Source organism: Aethina tumida, chromosome 1, assembly GCF_024364675.1.
Source record: "Aethina tumida isolate Nest 87 chromosome 1, icAetTumi1.1, whole genome shotgun sequence".
NCBI lineage: Eukaryota > Metazoa > Arthropoda > Insecta > Coleoptera > Nitidulidae > Aethina > Aethina tumida.
The window spans coordinates 3,864,755-3,891,974 of NC_065435.1; the positions used below are offsets into that span (position 1 = coordinate 3,864,755).

General features: G+C 34.5%; 6 protein-coding genes across 8 annotated transcripts; 3 read left to right on the top strand and 3 right to left on the bottom strand.

The window, feature by feature from the left end:
• The first annotated feature begins 524 nt into the window (after window positions 1–524).
• Window positions 525–2,914, top strand: LOC109601633 (leucine-rich repeats and immunoglobulin-like domains protein 2). Its single transcript, XM_020017886.2, has 4 exons — window positions 525–766; window positions 1,105–1,292; window positions 1,587–2,148; window positions 2,583–2,914. The coding sequence occupies exons 2-4, from the start codon at window positions 1,116–1,118 to the stop codon at window positions 2,801–2,803; spliced, it is 960 nt and encodes a 319-aa protein (XP_019873445.2). The 5' UTR covers window positions 525–766; window positions 1,105–1,115; the 3' UTR covers window positions 2,804–2,914.
• A 404-nt stretch (window positions 2,915–3,318) lies between these two features.
• On the top strand, window positions 3,319–9,995 carry LOC109601643 (congested-like trachea protein). 2 transcript variants are annotated; one of them, XM_020017899.2, is made up of 5 exons: window positions 3,319–3,430; window positions 3,492–3,630; window positions 5,251–5,677; window positions 9,174–9,347; window positions 9,399–9,995. In XM_020017899.2, exons 2-5 carry the CDS (start codon window positions 3,538–3,540, stop codon window positions 9,596–9,598), a joined length of 894 nt encoding a protein of 297 aa, XP_019873458.1. In that variant the 5' UTR covers window positions 3,319–3,430; window positions 3,492–3,537; the 3' UTR covers window positions 9,599–9,995. The 2 variants fall into 2 exon arrangements, with proteins under 2 accessions (XP_019873458.1, XP_049826611.1); XM_049970654.1 differs by lacking the exon at window positions 3,319–3,430 and having other exon boundaries at window positions 3,460–3,630.
• On the bottom strand, window positions 5,853–9,162 carry LOC109601642 (toll-like receptor 9). The gene is made up of 3 exons (XM_020017898.2): window positions 8,859–9,162; window positions 7,986–8,144; window positions 5,853–7,935 (listed from the first exon to the last, which is right to left on the bottom strand). The coding sequence occupies exons 1-3, from the start codon at window positions 8,913–8,915 to the stop codon at window positions 6,031–6,033; spliced, it is 2,121 nt and encodes a 706-aa protein (XP_019873457.2). The 5' UTR covers window positions 8,916–9,162; the 3' UTR covers window positions 5,853–6,030.
• A 1,276-nt stretch (window positions 9,996–11,271) lies between the features above and the next one.
• On the top strand, window positions 11,272–16,513 carry LOC109601638 (patj homolog). Of its 2 annotated transcripts, none has more exons than XM_049970561.1 (4): window positions 11,272–11,832; window positions 11,884–12,165; window positions 13,263–13,963; window positions 14,131–16,513. In XM_049970561.1, exons 1-4 carry the CDS (start codon window positions 11,371–11,373, stop codon window positions 15,137–15,139), a joined length of 2,454 nt encoding a protein of 817 aa, XP_049826518.1. In that variant the 5' UTR covers window positions 11,272–11,370; the 3' UTR covers window positions 15,140–16,513. The 2 variants fall into 2 exon arrangements, with proteins under 2 accessions (XP_049826518.1, XP_049826519.1); XM_049970562.1 differs by having other exon boundaries at window positions 11,273–11,832; window positions 11,887–12,165.
• A 630-nt stretch (window positions 16,514–17,143) lies between these two features.
• LOC109601628 (AP-3 complex subunit beta-2) lies at window positions 17,144–21,464 on the bottom strand. The gene is made up of 13 exons (XM_049970889.1): window positions 21,264–21,464; window positions 21,136–21,211; window positions 20,911–21,081; window positions 20,701–20,861; window positions 20,400–20,649; window positions 19,703–20,261; window positions 19,430–19,650; window positions 18,897–19,143; window positions 18,683–18,840; window positions 18,474–18,628; window positions 17,835–18,418; window positions 17,573–17,780; window positions 17,144–17,520 (listed from the first exon to the last, which is right to left on the bottom strand). Exons 1-13 carry the CDS (start codon window positions 21,389–21,391, stop codon window positions 17,367–17,369), a joined length of 3,072 nt encoding a protein of 1,023 aa, XP_049826846.1. The 5' UTR covers window positions 21,392–21,464; the 3' UTR covers window positions 17,144–17,366.
• A 984-nt stretch (window positions 21,465–22,448) lies between these two features.
• LOC109601629 (1,4-alpha-glucan-branching enzyme) lies at window positions 22,449–25,987 on the bottom strand. The gene is made up of 8 exons (XM_020017881.2): window positions 25,694–25,987; window positions 25,336–25,505; window positions 25,163–25,278; window positions 24,974–25,102; window positions 24,713–24,922; window positions 23,505–23,994; window positions 22,644–23,449; window positions 22,449–22,587 (listed from the first exon to the last, which is right to left on the bottom strand). Exons 1-8 carry the CDS (start codon window positions 25,804–25,806, stop codon window positions 22,540–22,542), a joined length of 2,082 nt encoding a protein of 693 aa, XP_019873440.1. The 5' UTR covers window positions 25,807–25,987; the 3' UTR covers window positions 22,449–22,539.
• Window positions 25,988–27,220: the final 1,233 nt, after the last annotated feature.

The following is a 27,220-nucleotide window of genomic DNA, read 5'->3' on the forward strand; positions in this document are numbered from 1 at the left end:
TTCCAAATTTTGACCACCTGTTTTAGAAACACTTTGTATGTGCAGCTGATTTTATATAAACTATAATTATCACAATGTTCTTATTATTCCATCCTGTACAAAACTAGCTTTAAAAATTGTCTTAAGTTCTGCCTACAGGAAGTTTTAATCAATCCTTAATTGTATTAACCAGTATTTATAAATTAATAACACATGGTTAAATAAAACGCATAAAAAAATTTGAATCGGGCATTTGGCAAGTGGTGCGTTCACTTAAATTACAATGGCACTGTACCCAATTGAGTGTCTTTAAGTTTATTAATTAATTGGTTCTAATTTACGGGGTCAGAGGTTTAGAAATTCCCCGTTCGCAAAAGACATGATTAGTAATGTTTCATGGTACGAACACAATTTACGTGCGAAGTAACATCGCTCCGCCAGTTGTTGAAAATTACTAATTAATTAAAGATTAGATAAGGAGCTAAGTTAAAAACAAATACATAACTGGGTGCTCAATAGGTCTTTATCTCCGTAACCTTTAACTTCTCAAGATTATTATTCTCGGTCTTCGTTAAATCCTATGCCTAACGCACATTGAGTCATTAATATTATCGCTCCAAGAAAAGAATCTATTAGCATTATGCTCCTCTTCATGAGCGTTTACTGCAATAATTTAACTAGTTAAGTTTTTATTGGTGGATCAACCAGTCGCGTACAGTGAGTGAACAATTTAGGGAGTGCTGTGTGTGATTTTTTTCAACGCTGCATCCACAAAATAAAGAACATGGTATGTAACTTACAAATATTATTAATTAGGTGCATTATTATACCTGTTCAGGTGCGAAATATTTTAAGTGGGGGCAAATTGTTCAAAACTTGTTTCGTAACAACCAAATCGAATGCAATTAATAGTTTAAACCTTAGAAATGATTGTTAATTTTAATATAACATTTAAGATTTTTGACACAAATATTCTTACATCGTAATTTAAATACTTTCTTCTATTGTTTAAGCATCGATTCCAATAACAATATTCATAATTATCTCGGGTTTTTTAATTTTGTGCATTAGATATTTATATTTTTAAATTCAAAAACAAACTTTGAACATGATTGACAATTTCAGCTTTGAAAATAATGGGTCCAGGATGTATTTGGATTTTGTTCACGTGCTTCTTGATAAATAATACTTTGGCTTCAACCTGTGGCAAAGAAGCAAAATGTAGCATCAACAGAATCCACGGAATGAAGGCAGCGGACTGCTTTAATCAAAACATCAGGATGTTCCCGCAGTGTTTAAGCAGTGATTTACAGGTAATAAACATTTTAGGTCAACAATTGAATTCATAAATTTTATTGCCAAACGTGATTGTTTATCATTTAAGTCACTGTTCTAGAAAATGAGTCAGTGACGTTTGTTGTTTGATATGCGTGGTAACTTGTGTATATCAGTACTACAGCAACTTGGAACTGTATATGCCCTTTTAGATAAAAATTAATTTCCTATTAACTACGAACTTATATTTAAGATAAATTAAATACTTCACAAACAATGTTATCTTCAGACTGTTTACAAACTTTTAAGTACCGAATAATTTTCCGTTTCAGGTTTTGGACATCTCTCAAAACCGTATAAGAAAGCTGGATAAAAAAGACCTGAAACGTTATTCCGGTTTAAAAATGTTGTACTTATCAGACAACCTAATACGTTTGATTCAGGATGAAGCATTTGAAGGAATGAACGATCTGACAACAATAGATCTATCCTGGAATGCGATTGAGGTGGTACCTCCCTTGATTTTTCAACTGCCTTCACTCAAAACTCTATATTTGGGCCACAACAACATCAACATCGCCGACACTTTCGATCAAATTAAATCAATATCTAGTCCCTTGTCCAATTTACATTTGGATTATATCTCTGAAGATGGACCGGTGCCGTTTCCTAGTTTAGGTGTAGTTCCTTTGTTGACAAGGCTTAACATTTCGGGCACCGATTTTGACGATATGACTCCAAAACAATTCGCTGGACTGTGCAATCTCAAGACAATAATCAACGAGAACACTACTGTGGAGTTTATTAACAGGTGCGACTGTTGGAGGATAAATCGGTGGTTGATTAGGCGGCGGGTGGAATTCAAAGCCTTCGAGTGTGACATCGATGGCAGCGGTAAGGGATTATCAAAAGTAAAATATTTATTTCTTATAATTATGGTTGATAAAGGTTACTTGGTATAATACGAGCATTATCTTAATGGGGCAAATTAAAACCAACATGTTTGTATTGATAGCAGGTTCAGAGAGTTCAATTACTTTCCAATAATTGGATAGACTAACACACAGGCCCTTTGTATTAAAGAAAACAAATATAACTGATTAACAGTGATATCAAACTTTAATGATTTGTTAATGTTTACAATGAATTATCTAGGTTGAGTAATTTTTTGTAATTCAGGTGAACATTTGACACAGTTAAGTGTTTCTCAATTAAGATTACAGTAGCCTAATAAATTATAGTTGTGGGTTTTCTCCAACTTGTTCAGTTATCAATAAAAACTGGGTCTATTTGTTCCGTTCATTTATTAATAATTTATATTTTTACAGAGTGTGCCATGGAAATAAGCGAGGAGGACCTTAAGACATTCCAAGACTGCGAAGTGTTCGCTGAAAAGATGACAAGAACTCAAAAATTAAACAAAGGATTAATTTATGCCGGCATTATCGCCGGTATTTTTGTCTTGTGCATATTAGTGTACATTATTTATCAAAAAACGAACCGAATTAAGCCGAGACTTAATCAAAAAAGTACCGTCAATCTTCTATGAGGAACTACTAAAGAAATGTGATATTTGTGTTTATCAAAACTAGTTGAATAGTTAGATTTTGTATTATTAGTTTATAATTTATTATTGATTAAATTGATTTTTAATAAAAAAGAGCGTTATTACGTGCGACCATGTATATAAACCAAACCCAGTTTGCGGCTCATTTATCCGTTAAAAAGGTTTTCGGAAAATGATACAATTGTATCGTGCTTTGTACCAATGACCTGATTAACAATAAATTATTATCCATTTACTTCGAGTCCATTCATTGATTTAAATTAACAAATTATTGTCGCCTACAAATGAGGGTGTGAACCCACAATTTACCAATTTCCGTTTTAAATAACGTCCTAATAAAACGCGCACCTTAACTGATCAGTTAATTAATTTTTGTCGGTAATTGATAATATTTTGTTCATTAACCCCAATTAATATAACACGTTATTATAGTTTAAATAAAAAATCAAATTTAAATTTTTAAATAATTAACACAGTTTTCTTTAAGTTAAAAGAAGGTCGTGCAGTTAGGTGTTGATAGATGGCAATACATCGATGACGTAAAACCGGCACATGTAGTTTTGCGATTGTCAATTGTCATTCTCTGTGATATTACGATCTGGACACAAGGTAACCGAAACTATTTTCAATTGGAGTTTGGCCCCGCTTTAATTGACAATTTCTGTTTCAGATCGTGCAGTATTAAACATAGCAATTAATAAAAAAAATCGTTGAAAATGGGTGAAATGGGGCCTTTGGAGTATTTCGTTTGTGGTGGTTTCGGTGGATTTTGTACGGTGATTGTCGGACACCCTTTGGATACGATTAAGGTAATATTTTTGTTTTTGTTTAGGTTTATTGGCTCGTACAAAGTCTGTGTCTAATAATAGCACGGATCTGCATTTTTATTTTATTTAAGATGTGGCTGTCATTTTTGTATGAATATTGTTTAAAAAATTTGAATATTCAACAGCTTTCACTTAAAATTCAAAGGCTGCAGGTTGTCAAGGAAAGTATTAATTAAAATGTAATCTATATAAAGAACAAGTTTATTTGATATTAATTATAATTTGTAATAAATACTTATTTAATGTATTTAATAAGTACTATTTAATTGTAAACTTAAAATACTTTCATAAATGATAATAGTTCTCATGTTTATGTTATTATTATTTTGTTTGTATAACATTTTTGTGATATAATTTATCCCATTGAATTAAGGTCATATAAAATGGTTTATCTGTCTCTTTATTTATCTTAGTTTAATATTTTATTTTTATATTTATTTGCGTTTTAACTTTATCTTTTATACAATTTTGTTTGTTACATTTATTTATAGATTAGATTTTAAGAGTTTGTTTCCAATTTTTAGTATAAAAATACTTTTACCCTACACACATTACATGAATTTATTTAGATAAAAGTTAATTAATTGTCACTGGGGCAAAAGAATCGTAGTTTTGAAATTGATAATAATAAAATTAGTAAAAAAATTGATTTTATATTCACATCTACTTACTTTTTAAGGTTTCAAATTGAAAAAGTTTATTGGTTCTATGAAAATAGTAATTTTCAATTAAAATGTTTTTGGGTCCAAATTCTTTAATCATTGGTCTAAATGAAACTGTAAGAAAAATTATAATTCAGCTTTACCAGGACCAATAGAAACATGAAGAAATGACTAAGAGTTTACAGCTTAATATTAAAATTATTAAAATATTTAGAGATACTGACCAGGTGGTAAAAAAATTTGTCTGAGAAACATAATTCGAATGTCAAAAAACAGTCTAATCTGATCGTCAACTGAAATTAAAGCCTACCTGGAGGAAATGGTACTTACTGAAATTAATTCAAGGACTGTGAGAAGATGGTTAGTAGATTGGGGTTCGTTTGATCGCAGACCTACAACACTTTCACTGGACCACAGAACAGTGGGGACGATCAGTTTTTAGTGACAAGTCTAAATTTAATTTATAAAAATGGTGGTTTTGCTTATGTTAAACATCCTACAAGGACAAAACTACCCAAAAAGTTTATTATACCCACAGTGAAACATGGAGACACTTCAATTATCTTGTGGGAATGTTTCAAATTTTCTGGTATAAGGTATAGACTTATTTATGCACAGGGATATATTCAACATGAAAAGGATCCCAAACACAGATTTAATCATTAAAAAATCCGTTCTTGTTTAGCTCAATTCAAAATAACACTCTGAAAATTGTTATAAAATATAAAAATTGATATATATTTTTTTAATTAATCATATGTCAGTTAATTCTGTCAATTTAGACGTTTATTCTTATGTCAATTTAACATACATCATTAGTACCCAATTTACAATCATCTTATACACTAAGTGTTGGACCACTATTTTACCCTGAGTTTTCGACATTTCGACAATTCCAGTCTTCGTTTTTACATTCAGTGCCCACTTTTAATTTTTCCAGGTCCGACTGCAAACTATGCCCAGACCACAACCGGGACAACCACCATTATACAAAGGTACGTTCGACTGCTTCAAAAAGACCGTCCAACTGGAAGGCTTCCGCGGCCTTTACAAGGGAATGGGCGCCCCCTTGGCCGGCGTGGCCCCAATTTTCGCCATATCATTCATGGGTTACGGCGTCGGCAAAAAGGTGTTCTCCGGCTTGGACCAACACAAATATCAGCAGTATTTATATGCCGGTGCGTTCTCTGGTATTTTTACGACGTTAATCATGGCACCTGGAGAGAGAATTAAGTGCCTCTTGCAAATCCAACAAGGAGTTAACACTCCTAAGGTCTATGATGGACCTATTGATGTTATCAGGAAGCTGTACAGGCAAGGAGGTCTTCGCAGTATTTTTAGGGGATCTGGAGCCACACTTCTTAGAGGTACGTGTAATCTCGACGAAAATCTAAGAGCTGTTTCTGAAATAGATGGTCAAAATTTAGGTAGAACACATCCAGTAATGAAGAAAATCTAAATAATTTTTTTAATAGTTAGTTTCTCTAGTTAGACCACCTATTTTAGAAACACCTTGTATTTTAATTCAGAAATAAAATACAATTCTAAACCACATTTTTATTGATTAAAATCTTATTTAAATTGAACAGTAAATTAATTTTAATCATAATCAGGCAATTAAATTTATCTTCCTTTCATTACATATGTTTCTAAAATAAAGTTACTGATTATTTTTAAAAAATATATACAATAAATATTATTTAAGTTCAAGTTTAATTACTTAGATGATGTTGTTACTGATGTCACTATTTAAATTATTATACTGTTGTCCCTGCGTAAATATATTATTACTGATATTATTGTCCTTCGACTGAGCCATATACTTTCTTCTGTTTTGGACTCTCCTGATTTTCTTCCTCAGCAACCTCCTTTTAAGTGACAAATTAACCGTGGGCTTTACAGTACTTGCAATGACTTCTTCCACCACTTCTCGCACCGGAGCTAAAATCTCTTGAACAACAGGAAGTTCTTGACTTTTTTGAACGATTTGCTCCGATGAGCTTTTCGAACCAGGTTTTTTGAACTTGGGTTTGTAGTCCTTGCATTTCAACAACTTACGCATGGCCAAGAATACACTCCAGTTGACGAATTGCTTCGGTTCGACGCATTTCGGGGCTACACGATTGTCGTAAACGTATTTGAATGCGAACTTGTTCTCGTATGTGCACGACACACCCTTGTCGTGGGTGGAGACACAGGGTTTGTACACCTTCTGTTTAATCCTGTTGACGATGACCGGTTTCCATTCGCTCATCTGACAAGAACAGTGCCAAGGATTGTCGGTCAATCTTATTAGCTTCGGGTGAATGCGTTGGAAAATGTCTCTGGGCAACACCTCCAGCTGGTTGCCGTTCAGGTACAGCTCCTTCAGCCCTGTCAGCATGTCGAAAATACCCGGAGGCAAGTGCTGCAGCTTGTTCTTCGACAGGTCCAAGTACTGGAGTTCGGAGAGCCCCATAAACGAGTCCATGGATAGCTCCACTATGTTGCATTCGGCCAAAATAAGCGTTTCCAACTTGGGTACCTCCACGAAGGCGTCGAATTCAATCCTCGCTATATTACCAGTGAGGATCAATTCTTTTAGCACCGGCATCCCGACCAGTTGCTCCCGCTGCAGTACCGGCATCAAGAGGTTGATGAGGGTCAGCTTCTTTAATAAATTCAAGCCTTGGAATGAGTTGATGGTGAGGTTCAAGGGCATGTCATCGCTGCCAATTATTAACGAGTCCGTGGTGTTCATAACTTCGAAAGTGTTGCTGAAAATCACACTTATGGGATTGTTGGCGAAGTTGGCCAGTTTTAACTTAGGAAAAGGTGGAAGAGACAGCTCAGAAAGTTGAGAGAAGTTGTTGTACGTCAAGTCCAAATATTCCAATTCAAGTAAACCAGCCAAATCCCTGAGTTGAATGTCCAACAAATTGTTGTGGGCCAGGGACAAAGTTTTCAAGTTGGGCGTGCCGTAGAACGCGAACGCAGGGATGAATTTGAGGAGGTTCTTCTCCAGGATTAAGTACTCGAGATTGCTCAGTCCGTCGAACATTTCCCAATAGATATGGTTCAGGTCACAGTTGGCGATTCTCAAGAAGAACAAATTTTTGAAGCCGTGGAACATGGGGTATTCGTGCAGGCCTTCGCCTTCTTTAACAACTTTCTGGTACGGCTGAATTTCATCTGCACCTTTTTGCACGATTGTCAAAGGATGCAGTTCCTCGTTGTATCTGTAAACGAACTCGAATGTAACATCGTCTTCGTTGAACTCCTTGACGAACTTCTGTATTTGGGTTAAGGACTTCTTAATTAAAATCCTTTCGAGGTTTAGATATTTTAAGTCTTCAATCGGTGTGTCGATTTCGCAGATCAAATGACTCTCGTTGTTACGTTTGCTGCCCACGTTCGGTCCGAGCAATTCCAAACTGATGAGCTGCTTAAACTCGCTGAGGTCGCTGAATTTGACCGACTTGTTGCCGGATTCGTAGCCTTGTATCAATGTCAAAGACTCGATGTGTTTTGGTAGTTGTTCCAGAAGTGTTAAGGGGTTGGTTTCCGTTTGCAAAATGCAAATCGCCGATCGTACTATGGCCTTGTCCTCAAACAAACCGGAATCCAACGATTCTTCGTATAGCACCTGTAATTGATTGTTTTGTACGAGTGTTTTAACAATTTGAAGGTACTTACGTCGTTGTTTTCAACGGAACCGAGCTCTCCGGGTAGTTGGACTTCTTTGTCCTTTTGCATGAAACGATAGATGGCTGTGTCGCTCAAGTGTTCTAATCTGCAAGTGCAGATTAATGGACATCGTCCCAAGTCAACTTCTTTGTCCCATATTCCTTCACACTTAAAATAATTACACAATAATTAGAAGACAATCTATATTTTATCAAGTTTTAGAAATGAATAAGGTACCAAGGTCTGCTCTAAACGGTTTCACATTGGAAGTAATTACACAATATTTTGTGTGTATATGAAATTGAAACTACACTACATTTAGTGACTACACAATATTTAGTGACAAATTTTATCAAGGTTTAGTTTGAAGAAACGAAATTAGTTGTAAATTGAAAAATATATGTAATTAATATGGTATTATCTGTAGATACAGATCAATGGACAGTGTCTAAAAGAAATTTCTATGTCTCATTCTTGAAATAACACAATATTTAGTGGCAAATTCATCTTTTATCTCTATCTGTCTCTAAATTCTAGTGTGAAGAGATGAAACTAATTGTTAATTGAAGTCGGAAACTAGTATCAATTATTTAACATTTCATATATTGTTATAAACAGTTGATATCTTCACATACAAATTTATCATATAATTGAGTAACTTCCTATTATGTAATTAGCTTACAAAAATTACATAAAATTTAGTGATATAATTTTGTACAATAAACAAAAAACTATTTTGATATTAATATTACAACAAAAATTAAACATCTATGCATTATCCAAAATTAATGAAGTTCAAAAAATTTTAAAATTTCAAAATATGTGCAAAACGAAGTTGAATCGAATCAGATAAAAAGCTGAACGATTGTGGCAAAAACTTACCCCACAAATTAGAAAACCGAGAAATGAGCACAGAACCAATTTCACGTGTTTTCCCATTTTGAAGTTGTGGCGTCAGCTCGGCACGAAACGATTTTTGTTCTGCGATTGATACCAGTTGACAGGACATGTAAGCCCACTCATTTCCTCCTAACCGTTATCACACCCGGCGAAACTGAAGAAAATGGATCAAGTCGCATAGTGTCAGAGTGAAATAAAACACCACGCATCGATTTCATTTTAATTGATAACATTTTTTCTCCCACATTATCAAAAGTGCATTTTGGTCTAAATATAGATTGTTTTTATTTTTTACAGACGTACCTGCCAGTGGACTGTACTTCTTGTCCTACGAAGCGGTGAAGGACTACTTCACGAAGGAGGGCGAGTCGCCCACCTTCCTCGTCACAATTTTGGCCGGCGGTGCCGCCGGTATTTCCAACTGGTTGATCGGCATGCCGGCCGATGTGCTTAAGAGCCGCCTTCAGACGGGTAAGTTTGCATAAGTTTCAGCCACGTTCACGCTACAAATTTGAGTTTTAGCACCCGAGGGAACCTACACGGGCATCAGGGACGTGTTCAGACAGCTGATGAGGGAAGAAGGACCATTGGCATTGTACAAAGGCATAACACCGGTACTTTTGAGAGCTTTTCCGGCAAATGCGGCTTGTTTCGTCGGTTTTGAACTGTGCAAGAAATTCATAAACTTCCTGTTCCCGCACAAGGAGCATTCGGAATTGTAAGAGGGCTTTTTGTGATACACAAGACTTGCGTACTGACACGAATTATTCAGCTATACCAACACGTTGGACAATTTGTTAAAGTTACGAATTTTGTAGTGATTTGCCTGTGAATTGAGAAGCTGTGGTGAATTTTGAAAAGTGTCCCCCTATTTTTTGTGTGTTTTTCCATTGTAATTGTCTGATATATATCTTTTTTGTAACGAATTTAAATATATTTTATTTTATTATAAGTATTTCTATGACTTGCATATAATTAAAATAATTTTATAATTAAAATCTGGACTTATGGTTTGATCTTATTTAAAATTTACTACAGATTAAAACTGCCTATTGTTACAAAATGTATATGTATTTTATATACTATATTTTATAAATATATATTTTATCATAATTTTAATTGTGCGCTTTTATTTATTCATCCAAAGTTTTTATTCCTCTGCTAATACATTAATTAATATTAATATTAAACAATACATTAATTAAATTGAGGAATTAAGAGCGTATAAATAATTATTTTGTGGATTCCAGTCCACTTATTCATACTAATCATCTACAATAAGTTTAAATCTATATTGTCTGTAGTGTGTTTGAGTGTCACTCACATTAAAAATCAATCAATTTAAATATGTATTTTGTAGATGATGTCTAAAAATATCATTTTATATCAATTGAAATCGGATTTTATTGAAACAACATCAATAACTTCATTTAAGTTAACTTAAATCCATTATAATCCAGCATAATTTAAAAACAATTAAATAGATTTTTCCTGGAAAGCAATCAATCATTTTAAGTCAATTTAATATTGTTTTTTAATTGGAACTTAAAATTTTGAGTTAAATCAAGATATTAAAGGATAATTCGAATGTTACAAATAATCCAATATTATCGTCAACTCAAACAAAAGCCCTCCTGGATGAAATTAGTTCAAGGATGCTTCAATCCTTCTGATGTAGGCCTCCTTAAACTAATGTATGTATAGGGATATATTAAACTACAATTTCCATATATTGTAGAAATGATGCTCTTAATAATAGTGTTTCAGCATGAAAACGATCCCAAACACTAATCCAAAATTGTGATGACATCAACCCTATAGAAACCATGGGTAATCATGTTTATAACCAAATTCGACATAAAAATTGTACAAATGGAGATGGGTCAAAATTATGCAACAAAAAAGATATTCTACAAAGTGTCAAAGTTAAATTAAATAACACAGATTATTCATTAAAAATCCCTTTTAAAATGAAAGTTGCTTTATTTATGTCCATCTCAATTCAGAAAAATATGTGCAACATTTAATAGAATAAGAATATAATAGTAACAAGAGGAAATTAATATTATTTTTACTGTTCACATTGAAAGAGTTGTGACTAAAATATTTAACAATTTAAAAAGTTGCTACAATAATGACCACTACTGTAAGTATGTTGTGGTACTTTTGATTAGTTTTGATAATTAAATAATGAAATGAATATATTTTATTATTAACATATATATAATAAATTTCTACGACCATATTTTTTATAAATTTAACTTGTTTTTAATGTCTGATACGAAATTTAATTTCTAATCAAGTTGACTTACAACAATTTGAATTTGGCGCGCCCGTTCATAGCATTCTTGACCTGTTGTAATATTGTTTTTACGTCCCCTTCGCATGTTTTATTTGAACAGCTCGGCAACAGTGCGTGTCATTGAAAGGTGTGGTGGTTGTTTATAATTTTTTTCTAAACAGCATCGCCTAACAACAAAACCACAAAAACAAAATGCATCTGAATGCGGACATTTCGAGTGCGTTGCAGCTATTGGAGGACATAAAGAACACAGTGGACGAGCTGGGCGATCCGAAGCTGCAGGTGAACACATATCAGGACCTCAATTTGCTGATATCCGTACTCGAGAATCCCGTATTCAGGAGCATAGTGACCGTACAAGATTCGCTGAGCGAACTGAACCAACAACTGGGCCAACATCCCTCGATACTGCCAGTCGATTTCGATATAACAGCGTCGGGCGAATTGGTGTTAAATGTGCCCCCAGCTGGCGAACTGTACGATCCGGACTACACGGACGATTTCCAGACGAACAGGGACTTCGACGAGCAGCGAGTGCCGTCCGCCCCCATTTCACCGGGGTCGCCGCAGGTCGCCACTTTCAACAATAATCCAGACAATAAGATGATCCTGATCAACAGCAAAACAATAAATGGGGGGCTCTGCAACCAGGACGTAAGTACCTGACCTTCATTAAGCCATACAACATTTTAACAACATTCTTAGCAGGCTTTGAGGTTGTTACAAAACAACCCAGGTTTCAACCATGACGATGACATAATACACAGGTCCCCGTCAGTCAGTAGTGACGCTTCCAAAACTGGATCAGACACGCTGTTGAAGAGCGAGTGGTCACAAGTTGAAAGTATAGATTTGATAAATGATGGCACTGGCTTAGGATTTGGCATTGTTGGTATGAGGAACATGGGGGTCGTTGTTAAGACCATCCTTCCTGGTGGGGTGGCTGATCGAGATGGCAGACTTCAAAGTGGTGATCACATTTTACAGGTATTTATTGGTTTACTGGTTTGTGTAGAAAGTGATGATATATAAATACAAATATATAAAATCAGGGTTTACTGATAAATGTCACTGATAATTATCTTGATATCTCATATATTTATGCCTTGATAGTTATCAATTGATCACTTTATCAAGATTCATGAAGATTTTATTAATTTAACTATTAATTTATTAGAATTTATAGTACTGTCAGTTTGTTGTAACAACACAAATCAAATTAAACACAAAAATAAAACGATGTAAGTAATTCTAAATGCAACAGATTCCTTAAAAAAGTCAGTTACACTGATAAATGTTACCTAAATTAATTTTTTTATTGATTTTTTTTAGAATAATAATTCGTTTTTTACTAATAAATTGATTTTAATTTATAATAAAGGAAGTTTAATAATCTTTATCATATATTTTCTGTTATTTATAATAAATATGATGTTTATAATAAATATGTTATTTCTTAGAACTGTATATAAATATAAACTATCATAATGTATATTTTAATTTTTTCATTCCACATTATTATATAAATAGTTTTGAATATACTAAAACTTGGTTACTTATCATATTTATTATAAATGATTTTCATCTGGTCTTGATATGGCTTGAACAGTTTGTAATTAACTAAATAATCCAAAACTTTCAATGTTTGTATTATTTATTGTTAAGAAATGACTCAAATGAAGATCTTTAAAAAATTCATGGAATTTGAAATTTTAACAGTGATAACTCAGTTACTGCTGATCATAATGAAACTATTGAAGCATCAATAGACGTATAATTTTATCAACATATAATATTTATTATAAATATAAAATATAGAGACTTAATAGTAAATTTAAATGCTTTTTTCTTATTTTTATCATAACTTTTATTTTTCAAATGAAGAAAATGGTTGAGAATCGTTAAAATTTAGTGTAATTTGAATTTTATGTCGTAACTCAGCTGCAGTTGATCATATGAAAACAATTCTTTCTAACGATGGATTATTCACCTTCACTTTTGGGTTGTTCACTCTACAGTGTGGCTTTCTTATATAGAGCATTTAAATTACAGTAAAATGTGAACAACATTTCGTCTTATTACAGATTGGCGAGGTGAACTTACACGAAATGGGTTCGGAACAGGTGGCCACGGTGCTGAGACAGTCGGGCACCCACGTGCGTCTAATAGTGGCACGTCCCGTGGACATCAGTTCAACCGAGTACAAATATTTGGGCAGCTCCGCACCCCTGGTGCCTACCAGATTGCTGAACGACTGCGTGGAATTGGACAGGTACTTGATACAGCACAAGTACTCGCCGATCTTCCACAAGGATCAAGTGAGTGAGATGTACCAATACGACCAGTCGAAACCGCCGTACACCGGACTGTCGAGGGTGCCCGCCTCACCGTCGTTGCCTTTGCTTAATCTGGACATGGCCGTCAAAATGCCAGAGATGGAGAAGTTCGTCGTTGAGCTGAAGAAGGACGCGAACGGATTGGGAATAACGATCGCCGGCTATGTATGTGAGAAAGAGGAACTGTCGGGTATATTTGTAAAGAGTGTGAGCAAGGGCAGTGCGGCCGATGTAAGTGGCAGGATAAAAGTAAACGATAGAATTGTCGAAGTGGATGGGCAATCATTGCAAGGTTACACCAACCTGCAGGCCGTTGAGGTGCTTAGAAATTGCGGGAACGTGGTGAAACTGTGCCTGGAAAGATACTTGCACGGACCTAAATATGAACAGTTGCAGCAAGCAATAGCGGCAAGTGAAATAAAACCGACTTCGCCACCAGAAGTGCCACGGTAATAGCTCAAAACTAAACTAACAAGTGCTATAACCCCCTTAGTTGCTTTTTTCAAATTCCTCTTACTAATTAAACCTAAACTAATCTTTAACCTAATGTACTAATCAGGGTATCTGGATATAATTCTCTCTTGTTCTAAACGTATCATATTTATATAAATTTCAGATATCCTAAAGAAGACGACGGGAATTTAGTTCTTAACGGAGAGAGCAAAGAAGATACTCACTCCGACTTATTTAGCAACGTTAAAAAGGAAGAGAAACCCGTTCTTTCCGAAGACGAAATCATAGCCAAGTGGAAAAAGATAATGGGCGACGAAACTGAGATAGTGGTGGCCCAGTTGACTAAATTCGGGGAAAAGGGAGGCCTGGGTATTAGTCTGGAGGGCACCGTGGACGTGGAGGATGGCAAAGAAGTACGTCCCCACCACTACATACGATCGATCCTCGCCGAAGGACCGGTGGGCAAGAATGGCACCCTCAAGTCCGGCGACGAGTTGCTAGAAGTCAACGGCCACAAACTCCTAGGCATGAACCACCACGAGGTGGTCAGCATACTGAAAGAACTACCCATCAACGTGTGCATGGTGTGTGGCCGCAGCCCCGTCAATCTATTCGACACGCAGGAGTCCGCTTATTCGGAAAGATCGCCTCTGACCCGCAGCTTGCACAATTTATTACCGGCCTCGGATAGATTAGTCAAAGCCAAGTCGGACGGATCACTGGCCAGCAGCATAGCGGCGGTGGGGCCGTCGAACGCGTCGTTCAATAAGATGAAGTCACGGTCCCTGGAACCGCTCACCGGCCTCGCCATGTGGAGTTCCGATCCACAGATCATCGAGCTGGTGAAGGGCGAACGCGGCCTCGGATTCTCGATACTGGACTATCAGGATCCGATCGATCCGAACGACACGGTCATCGTTATCAGGAGCTTAGTGCCTGGCGGCGTCGCCCAGTTGGACGGTAGGCTCATACCCGGCGACCGGCTGCTTTTCGTCAATGACACTGTTTTGGAAAACGCGTCCCTGGATCAGGCGGTGCAAGCCCTGAAGGGCGCCCCCAAGGGCATTGTTAGGATAGGCGTGGCGAAGCCCCTGCCCATTCCCGACACGGCCGTTCACAGCTCGTTCACCGAAATGGATCCGCATAGACTACTTACAACGACACTCAAGTAATGTACGATAAGTGATATCATGATGTTGCCTATTTCTTTTGTGTGACTCGTCAAAAATCTCGGACGCTCGGAAACAAAACACTCGTATCTCACCGCCCGGTGCTTTCCACACTCCTTAGGTAATACTCGCACGTGAGCATGACAAATAATATCGGGGTGTTTTGTCTCTACACTAGAAATCGATTAGTTTCTTGATGTAGTCGATGTTACGCTAGATATCTGGTTTTCATAAATATTGTCACCCATTACCAAAAATTCTTCATACCAAAATGAAATAGAAAGGTGGAAGACAACAATCCAAGTCTGGCTTTCTAAGCTAAACTAGGATTGCTGTCTTCCATCTTTCTGTTGAATTTGGTTCGTGTGGCCGCCAACGGACAACGGTATGGGATGTTTTAAAGGTATTTGGGCAGCATTCGTTGCGGGGCAATGTTCAGGTGGCGTGGTTACCACGCCCTCTCACCAGTGTCAGCTTGAATTTCCTTTATTATGTCTTATGCGGTTCTCTTATTAAATTGGGTTCAATCCGTCAAGAAATTTTTAGAAAAGCGTGGTTTTTGTTTTAGTTCTCTGTGATATGCCTCGAATAGTTTGTAAGCGTTTAGAAATTTCTCTAGTGATAGCTGTGACAATATTGATGGAATCTACTCCAACTGCCAAAACCTTCTAGCAATAATTTGTATGCGGTCTACACAAACTTGCAATCCTTGTAAAGTTTTCGATGCAATTAATAACGTCTTGATGTAATTGATTTTTTAGCAATAAAACGCATTACTAAAACGGGTAAAAATTAAGCTTAAGCTTTCTTTATAAGGATTGTATTACCTACGTCTTCCTGCTAAGCACTAGTTTTTGTTATGCATTTTCGATAGTGTAGTCCGTTATCTTTATAAAAAAAACTTATTGGCACTGAAAAAAGTATTGAATAATAAGTATTATATATTGTTTAAGTGTTGAATAATTTGATGTTTGTTGTTTATGTTACCAATTGCGTGACTTAGGTGATAATTGTCGTAGAATGTTGGATATTTTATAAAGGTTGTGGTGTTCATTCACTATTAGTTGATAATTTAGATAGTATTTTTGTAAAAATATATTAACATACAAAAGAAATAGGTAATATCATATTAAAATTGCATAACAGCATATGTATATTTAGATATTGTGATATAATCTTTTCCAAAAAAGTGTTATTCCTATGTTAATTATATGAAACCTGAATTACTAGGTTTTAATGTTATATTAATATTAGAAACGTATCTCTTCATATCTTACACGGATCTTAATTGAGCATTTTGGTATCATTTAAATACAGCAATAATTTACATTTTTATATATAGAAGTATGAACCTTAAATATATAAATATTTTAATCAGTTGTTGTTTTATTTTCTTACCTTCCTTCGTTAAAATAAATACACTTTAAAGTGTAGTTAATACATTTTAAATTAAATAAATAGTACCGCATTTTAGAGTAAATACTCTTACAGTTAATTGTAGCAAATTTGTTTATTTGGCGATTTACATAAAATTTTAAAACAATAGTTTTTAAAGAGTAATATATTAACGATAATTTTAGCTTCAAATGTCTTACAATCTTACAATGGTGGCTTGAGAAATGGCACACACATTTAATGTTAATTAAGAAATTCACGAATCTAATTAAATAAGATCAAAATATTTCATATTTTATTTAAAATAATTTTATAATCTTTCTACTCGTACATTTTTGCTTTGATTTTGGCGCTTTAATCGAGAGTTCATGTCGTTCCGTAAGTTTTCAATTGGATTTAATTTAATTTTCTGTAGTGGTACTATACTACGCCAAAAAGAGGAAATTACATCAACAATAAACAGCAGTTTTACATGATTTAATTATGTTATAAGTACATAAATATTTTAATCAATTTTTATATTATTTTCTTACCTTCTTTCCTTAAATTTAGTAAAAAAATCCCTATTTTGTTAGTAATTTTATGTGTAGGATGTAATTAAACCATTTTAAATTGAATAAATAGTATTATATTTCAGAGTTATTACTCTTACAGTTTAATTGTCCCAAGTTTGTTCATTTGGCGATTTACATAATAAAATTTTTAAACAACAGTTTTTATGAAGTAATATATTATTGACAATTTAAAGCTTTAAATAACATATACAATCTTAGGAATGTAAAATATATAAAAAAAACATTTAATAAAAACTTTACATCAAGAATAAACATCAGTTTTACGTTACTAGGCTATGTAACAATTCATTGAGAAGAACAGATCCAAAAATAGTATTTTCACAATTCACTGTAAGAGTATATGGTTGATCTTCATCCTTTCGGGAAACGGTGAGTAGAGTTAAACTTGAAGAAGTCAGTGTTTGTCCTGCAAATCTAAACACATACTTACATAATAAAAATACACCAGAAAATAGTAAAAACGTACCTAAAAACGTCGGAATCCGTTTGACATTGTCCTAAATTGGTAATTTCATTAATCCTTTCGACAATATTTCCTTTACAGTTGCTCAGGTTTGAGGTATGCTCGTTCATACCTTTCAGCTTAGATTGTTTCTCCAAAAATAGACTACTGCTCATGGTTAAAGGCCTCAAAAGCTCACCAATTGATGGTTTTATACAAACATTGAAATTACCTAAAACAAGTGACTGTAACAACAGGCTTATCAACTGACTTAAGTAAATGGTACCTAAGGAAGACGTTATCTCAAAGTTAGCCGGCTGTGTCGTGTCATTAAAATCAATCCCTAAAGTAGCTGGTAGAGAGCAGTTGGGAGGCAGCCTCGTGATGCACGCAAAATCGTGCACACTCATGCCCGCCGCCAAGTTCTTCTTCCCCAACCTGATGTTAGTGACGTCTTCGTTGCCGGTATTCGTGAACAACACGTTAATATTCGTCATGCTGGGCGAGTACAAGTGGGGACACCGGGTGAACCTGTAGGTGGCGGACAGCCCTTTGCCGTTCAGCCGATTGAGCAACTCGACCGGTTTGGTGTTGACGAAGGACGGCTGCACCACGTGCATGGTGGTGGACGGCTCAGAGGGCACGCTGGGGCTCAGAAAACCCCCAAGAGAGGGCGTCATAACAGGCGCACAACTTACACCGTCGTCCCCTTCCAGGTCCAGCAATAGGTCCAGGTTTGACTTCTGCGTCTTCTCCGCCGGGGTGTTTTGCGGTTTGGCCTTGTAGTTGGGCTGTGGATTGTCGTCGCTGCTCTCCGAACTCGACTCCTCGCTGCTCGACTCTTCGCTTGATGACGTCTTTGTGCTCTTACTGGAAGATAGATTTTAGCTTAAAGGGTACACTCTAATTTGACGCTGGGGCTTACGCTTCTTCTGCTTCTTCCTCCTCTTCTTCTGAGGAACTCTCCTCTTCTTCGGATGACTCCTCCTCACTGCTGCTGGATTCGCTACCGGACGTACCTGAACTGCTTTCAGCCGGGGAACTGGCTTCACTTTCCCATGTGAATACCCCCTTCTTTTCCTAAAACATGTACGTCTAGAAACTGACAATAAAACTTAATCAGAGACATCTTACAGAGTTTTTGTTTTGTCTTGGATTGTACTCGGCGATTGGTTCAACGTTTCTTACATCAGTTTGTGGGGGATGTTCAGGGAATGGTGGCAAATCCTCATAACCGGTCGCTCTTTGTTTTATATAATGTGACAGAGATCCTAGTTGTAATTCTTCCTGATCTAAAACAGACAATGTTTAATAAGTATTTATATGAGTTATATTCATTTTTATTTACCAAACTGTGATTGAAGTAAAGGAGCAGGTTTGTTGGCCAAAAAAATGTTACTGCTGTGCTTTGCGAAGAAATTATTTTCCCCAGGTGGAATAAACTGCTTTAAAAATCTAGCCCTGTCCCTAATATCATAATTTTGATCATACCTTGCCAGATTAAGGATATACTGGCTTAACAACATAGTTTGCTCAGGGTTTGTTATACTTAGTTTTACAGCCAAATTCATCACTTGTAACTTAACAATATCGTGCTAAAATAGACATTATTTTAATATACATTAAAATGTTGTCTTAGGTGTTCCACAACTTTATAATTTGATCCTTATAATTTATGATAGTTTTATGAGTTTTGAACCAGATTATAACATTATTTAAAAAATTAAATAATATTAAATCTTGATTACTTAAGAAAATTGAGTTCTTTTGGAAAAAACAATTAAAAACTTTACTAAAAAAATTATAAGGAAGATATTTGAAATTAAGAAATGGGAAATTATGTAGAATTATTATTATTAAACAGTTAAAGTGAAATTGTACCTCATCGGAAAACGTTTTAGCTAATTTTCTAAGAACATCCGGTGCAATTTTAGGAACCTTCTTAGAGTGTTCACCAAGTAACCACAAAATAGCAGCTCGTGCTTGAGCCACTGTTATACTATCCAACAGTCTAGCCATGTGTGTGATTATCTCCTTCGGATCCGCTGCTTGAGTTTGCAGCAGCCTTTTTATAACTACTACGCTTTCCGCGACAACCGCCTCTGAAAATTACATAAATTAGTGCCCAAGTTTGACTAATAACAAGTCTTTTACCATCTCTATTGGACAAGAGTGAAACCAAACCATTAAGGCACGAGTCTGTGACTTCAGATATTGAACAGGCACATCTTCCAATGGCTTGTATAGTGGCAGCAACAAAATTCTTATCACTATTAGATATATAAGTCTGCAATTCCCTTAAAATAACGGACACATTCGAGTCCGTCGTTAAATTAGTCAATATCTCGAGCTTAAGTAACTTGACTGTGGTGTAATCAGATGTCCTGACGAAGAAACTCTTCAGGTACGGCTCAAACATCGCCTTGTTCCTCGAACTGATAGAAGCTATAGAATTTAAAACGACGCTCTGCACTTCAGCGTGCGATCTAAGCAGCCTGACCAAAGCTTTAGAGGCTAAGGGGCTTTCACTTTTGGGCGAGGCGTGATGGTATAGCTGGGCAACGGCCATTACAACCGCGGCGTTTCTCGACTGAAGCAGAGGTCTTGTCGACCTCAACAGTAAGCGGTGGTCCGGGTCCAAGCTCACAGGCACTGTTTTCTCAGAGGCGTCCGAGCCTGAGTCGTAGAAAGCTTTATCGTTCTCTTCTGTCGCCTTAAATTACCAAAAATATATATTAATACGGTTTTAATAAGTCAAATCATTTCAGCATTTCATTTTTAGGTAGTTTTATTATATTTTTGAATGATGCAACTATTAAAAATTTGGAAAATAAATAGAGATTATACTTACATTAAGATTGGGGTCTGCAAACTGACTTCTCGCATACCTAGTAAGCATATTCACTATAGTGACTTGACCCCATTCGTCTACGTCAACTAACAAGGCACAAAGTTTACGGTAAACCTGGTGGATTAAGTCGACCCTTTCCGGACACACCTCAGTAAAAGCCATAACGGCTGATCCTATCACAAGAACTGTTTTATCAGCTAATAATTTTTGAATGATTGTTACCAGTTCTGACTTTAATTCACTATCCAGACTGCAAACAAATAAAATGAGTTTAAATAACATTTTACAGATGGGTCAATACCTGTATAGTTTTGGTATTGCATGGGCAGCTGTCTTCCTCACATAAGGGGACATGTCAGAGGAAGCGTCACGAATTGCAAGCATAACAATTGGAGATATCATTTTCACCCTTATACTAGATAATACTCTTAAAGCACCGGCACGAATTAATTGATTGGGTTCCTAAAATCAATATTTTGGTTTCCACTGTTAGATTGTTAAAGTGGCTCACCTTTAAGGCTCTTTGAAATGTTGATATGGATAAGAGAGCCAAGTCTTGTTGCTCCTCAGCATAACGTTCCAAATACACATAAACCAATTTCTTAACTTCTATGTTTTTGGAGACAACATTTTTAACTACAGCCGGAAACAGTACAGAAGCATCTCTACCTTTTGCAACCATCTATAAAAGCACTGTTAAAGTACATCAAATAAAAACTGAGTTTAACACTTTTACCCCAATTATTCTTTTCATTGCCTCCAATTTAAGGCTATCTTTATTGGAATCCAGCATTTCTTTGAGATCATCGTGTCTGGAAAATAATCTTTTAATTAAACAACATTCAATTAAAATAAGATGTGTACTTTTTAAAATCCGAGTGAAAAAATCCTCCCAAAGCTGGATCCACAGCATATTCCGGCTCGATACTGCTACTACGGTCATTAGAATATGATCCATTGTTTGACATGTTGTGGGAAGTGGGTGTCAGCATTCCAAAATTTATAATTTAATTAGTAACTACAGTAAAACAACAAATTTTGCCTTGATTATGAATGATGTTGACATTTATCAACGTTTGACACGTACAACTGTCAGTTGAAAAGAGGTTAGAAGAAGAACCAACCTAAAAAATCTGAAATTTTATTTGATATTAGTTAATTATTAATTGTTATTGCTATTTACATTATTATTAGCAGCAAACAAAGATATAACTAAGTTATTAACACAGTATAAATAATTATTTATTAAAAATAAACAAAAATATAATTTGGAATACTAAAACAATAATAAGGAACATTTTAAATAAATAGGTAATTATTCCTTTTTGAACATTCACGTTGTATAAAAATATTTGTAATTAATGTAATAAATAAGTAACAGCAATATTTTGTATTAAAATAAATAAATATATTTTCTAATAAGACAAATATACGTTTTAATTAAACATATTATATAAAACCTAACAATTATTGCATTTTGTTTAATATAATGTATATTTAGAAAAAAGTCAAATTAGAGTTAAAAATATGAACATATTTATAATTAGTAATGATATATATCATTAATTAATCAATTTGAATGCATAACCGATATGAATGTAGTCTTAAACAATTATTTTGATATTTATTTGTTAAACTTCTTGGCGTCGGTCTTTTCTTAAGCGTTTTTAATAAAATAGTCACGGTTTTAAGTGTTTTGAATAAACAATTATGTGTTACATTGTACAAAAATTGTGTGGACATATTAATTAACTTAATAAACGCGGCGTCGGTTTTATAGTGTTTAAAAAATGTTAAGTTTTAAAAACCTTTACAGACATTAATAACAAAATGAACGTAACAAGACCTAAAGGTAAGTGTTTAACTATAAATAACAAGAATTGTCAACTTGTTGATAGATTAAAAAAATTGTTAAATATATTCAACTGAATTTTTCTCAACGCCCACTTTTAACTGTAAATCAATCGCTTTAAAATGTAAGGATACTTAATAGTTGTTGAGTTAATGCAGCTCATACTAAAATGCAAATAAACAGAGCCCTGAGGTAAATAAAATTTATAACTAAATAGATAATTTATTCAGTAACAAAACATATTTGAGTAATATATAACAGACTTTTAAAACATCGAGATTAACATAATTAACCGACTTTTGCTAGCAAAAGAGCAGTCCTAGAAGGTATATAAACCTGAAAAACAAACAAAATTAAACCACCACATACATAATAAGTTGAATCATTTTTACCTGAAGGGAGTTTCTTCTACCAGCATAGCCCTCAGGTTTGGTAAAAATAGAAATCGAATTGTCGACCCTTTTGTACCCGCCAAATTGTTCATCATCTGAATTCAAGACGATTTTATATTCCCCACCTAATTCTACGCCAATTTTATAATCAGGAAAGCTCTGATTGGGATGGAAGTTGAAAATAAATAAGCAATTGGCCCGCTCAAATGCAATAATCTTGTCCTGTTGGTGCTTCCAACTGACGTAACCGGGGGCGGCGCTCAACCACCCGTACTTGTTTTCGCAGTGGTTCATCGCCGCGTCCCAGTTGTTCAAGTACTTGTACTTCAACAACGGATCATCCACCAAGTTCCATTGCCTTCTGGCGTAGTGATACGAATCGTTGTTGCCCTGTCGGGGGAAGTCCAGCCACTCCGGATGCCCGAACTCGTTGCCTATGAAGTTCAAGTAAGCCTCGCCGCCCAAACCGTGGGTCAAAAATCTGATGAGCTTGTGCAGAGCGATTCCTCTGTCTATTATGGTCGAGGGGTCGGATAAGGTGCTCATGTGGGTGTACATTTCTTTGTCCATTAGCCAGAAGGCGATTGTTTTGTCGCCCACCAGTGCTTGATCGTGCGATTCGGCGTAAGCTACGTTGGGTTCCATCCATCTTCTGTTGGAGAGAGTGTGGACGATGTTGCCTATGTCCCAGTTGTCGTCGGAGACGTGCTTTAAGAGTTCGATCCACTTGTCTGGGATGGCCATGGCTAAACGGTAATCGAAGCCTAGGCCTCCTTCTGTAATTGGTCTGCAGGTTCCAGGCATACCTAAACAACATAACAATTATTACGGGAAATAATGATTTAAACAACTATTAATTACCAGAGACGTCTTCAGCAATGGTGACAGCATCTGGGTACAAAGTGTGAATGACATGGTTGGCCAACATTAAGTAAACAACGCCCTCAGTATCGACGTTCATATTATAGTAATCGTCATAGCTTCCACTGAAACCTTGTCCAATACCTCTTGAATGGTACAACATAGAAGTGACGCCGTCAAATCTAAACCCATCGAATTGGTATTCCTCCAAATACCAACGGATATTGGACAGCAAAAATCTCAAAACTTCGTATTCTTGATAGTTAAACAGACGAGAATCCCACAAAGAGTGGACGCCTCTAGAGCCGGAGTGGAAGAAGCACGAGTCGGTACCGTCGAAGCGGTTCAACCCGTCCATTACATTTTTGCTGGCATGGGAGTGAACCAAGTCCAATAGGACGACCAGTCCCAATTCGTGGGCTCTGTCTACCAATCTTTTTAGCTCTTCCGGGGTGCCGTATCTGCTCGAAGCCGCGTAGAAACTTGTCACCTGAGAGAATTGTTATTTTTTACGAGAACTCATACAAATATTAGTTAAAAATGTTGCTTACTAATTTTTGAAAATAAGGTATTTTACTTAAAAATTTATATAAAATATATTAACAATTTATGTTATGAGGCAAGATTATTAAAATTATACGTTTACTATTTATTTCTCATTAGAAAAAAGTCAATTTTATATTTCATTTAATTTTTTAAAAATTGGTTTCTAATAAGAAATCTGACTGCGCTTGAATAGCCGTCTCAGACTCCTGATCTAAATTCTATTGGAAAGTATCGCTTCTGAACAAAAAATATCAAAAGCAAATAAATATAAATATATATATATATATATATATATATATATATATATATATATATATATATATATATATATATATATATAAAATATTTTATAATTTTTCTATACCAAGTTGATTATAAAAAACTTGTAATAATAATGATCATTATAATTAATAGATAAATCTTGCAGTAAATTATTCAGATTTGCAATAGATTAGGGAAAATATTAAGTAACATTTGTAACAAATAAATAAATATTCTATACTTTTTCCCACCACTGTACATTGAATTTTTATAAGTGAAAATATTGATTTAAATTCTGTCCCAATTAAAAGGCGCAACCAATGATATTACATGTCAAAAACAGATGGCGCAGACAGTTTAAATATGATTTTTTCCCCCAAAGGGTGAATTCAATACTATACCTGATATCCAAAACTTGCATAATAAGCATGTTCCATAACTGCCATTAATTGGATTGTGTTGTAGCCCTGTTTCACAATCCTAGGAAGAACATTATCTGTGAAGTTGTCATAGGATCCAACTTTTAATTCTGACGTTGCTATTCCTACATGACACTCGTAAATTCTTAAGCTCTTTGGCCTTGGTACTCGTTTATTTTTGAAAACGTATTTCTGAAATTAGATAATTACTTATTGTATAATTTATAAATAGTAGAATTTTACTTGTTCGCTGGGAGGGTTCCATAATTTTTGCTTGTAAATGGTGCCCTCATTCTTTGGTGGTTCAACCACATAAGTGGCATAAGGTGACAGTCTATCAACTTTGCCTTCAGTTTCAGTGTCAACGACGACCTAAATATAAAAAGACATAAATAAAAAATAATATTTATTGATTGGCAGCATTCCAACTACCTTAATTTCAGATAAGTGTGGAATTGCACATGTTCCATCACTTTTTGGAGGCAATACCAGTTCCCACTTGCCAAATTCTAGTTTTTTGTACGGATGTGAATCACGGTTCCAGCCATCTAAAATTATGAAATTGAAATAGAATTTAATTCGATGAAATTTTTTATATTATTTACTGAAATCTCCTGTTAAGAACAGTTGTTTTGCTCCGGGTGCCCATTCCCTACAAACCACTGAGTTGTCGGGCTGTACGTTGATGCCGTAATAATTGTAGGCTTTTGTAAATTTGTCCAAACCACCTCCATCTTCTTCGATCAACTCAATTTGGTCTTTCAGGCAGCCGTAACTAAAAAAATACGCAAAAACATCAATGACCAACAAAGTTTTACGATTATACTACGCAATTTAATTACATATTTCGTATTTGTTAGAATTTTCGTTAATTAACGACTGGTCAATTGGTTGTTGAACGTTTGTTTACAGATATGTCCTTAACTGACCTTGTCCAATGTCATGCAATTTTTCTTTACTCACCGACGTCGTATTTCTTTTTCGTATGGCTTCAAATAAGGATCACGTTCCAGGAGGTTTTGAATTGCCGGCACCTCAATCTCCATGGGGTCCAATTTGGAGTATTTCCCACCCATTTTGCCGGTCGTTCAACGAATTATTAAAACACCAGTCAACGTTAAACGCATTAATGCCAATAGATAAATTAGTTTTTGGTTTCTGCCGTAAACGCGATAACGGTGTCAATAAGTCAAATTGTTTGTTAACTTATGTTAGATCTAAATAAAAACACTGCCCGTGATTTTTTAAAAGCTAGCGCGATTGGTTCAAACACGTGGGTGTCACTTTCATGCGGCCGGACGTTGCCGAACGTCCACGATGGTGTGATGTAATTGCGGTTCGGGTTAAGGTGCATGTGCATTGAAAGCTAAAGGCGCATCTTTATGCAGTCGTAGAAATTAACGAATTGCCAAACATTCTAAATTCTAAAAGCGTGGTTTATTTAAATTCCATCATTTGGAATATTGATTTATGTAGAAATGTATACATAACTGAAGAATAATTTTTAATAATAATAATTTTGATTTCAATTATTGTCATTAAATTTCATATTTAGAGTTTTTTTATATAACAAAGAGAAGAATAATTTTAGTTGTTTAAATAACAGTTGTAAGTTAAATATTTAAATTACAAAATTGTTTGCTATGAGAGGATAAATATTTTAATATTTAATTTTTGTTAATAAAGGAGCATAAATAAAATATCAATTATTCTTATCAAATTTCATTATTTTAAAATTTTGAGTTTTATTTAAAAATATGTACCAAATAGAAGAATCATTTTTAATTATTTAAATAATTGTTTTAAGTTAAATTTTTCAGTTACAAAATAATTTGCAACAAAAGGATAATTAATAATTTTTAATATTTAATTTTTATTAATAAAGAAGGATAATAGATAGAAATTTCGTCATTTGAAGCTATTGAAATTTATTTAAAAGTGTATAAAAATTAAAACTAAAAATTATTATGCTAATTTTTCAGAACAAAATAGTGCAAAGAAATTATAAATATTTTGACGTTTCATTTAATGCATTTTATTTAGAATTTTATAAGCATAACTAACTTGAAGTTGTTTAAATAATAACTTTTATAAAAAAATAATTTATGACTTTAATTAAATTATTTGAACGATTAATTTTTATTAGTAAAAATAGATAATTTACATTTCTTGATTTTAAATCTCAGTGTTGTAGATATTTAGATATATTTTTGTTTGAATTGGATAATTTTATTTCATTTTTTTTTAATTCGTATATTTTAATATATATTATAAATTGCATTTTTAAAGTTTTTTTAGAATAAATATATTTTTTAGGAATTGTGTTTTATTAATTAGTTAAAAAAGGTTTTGTGACATTAAAATAATGTAAGTACAACAAATTGGTCCTTATTTAAAGATTTCAATAGTACGCAAACAAGCTACTTTCCTATTGTCGTTTTTATTTAAGCAGCAAACGTATTCCTCGAAATGACGACTGTAAATTGAGTA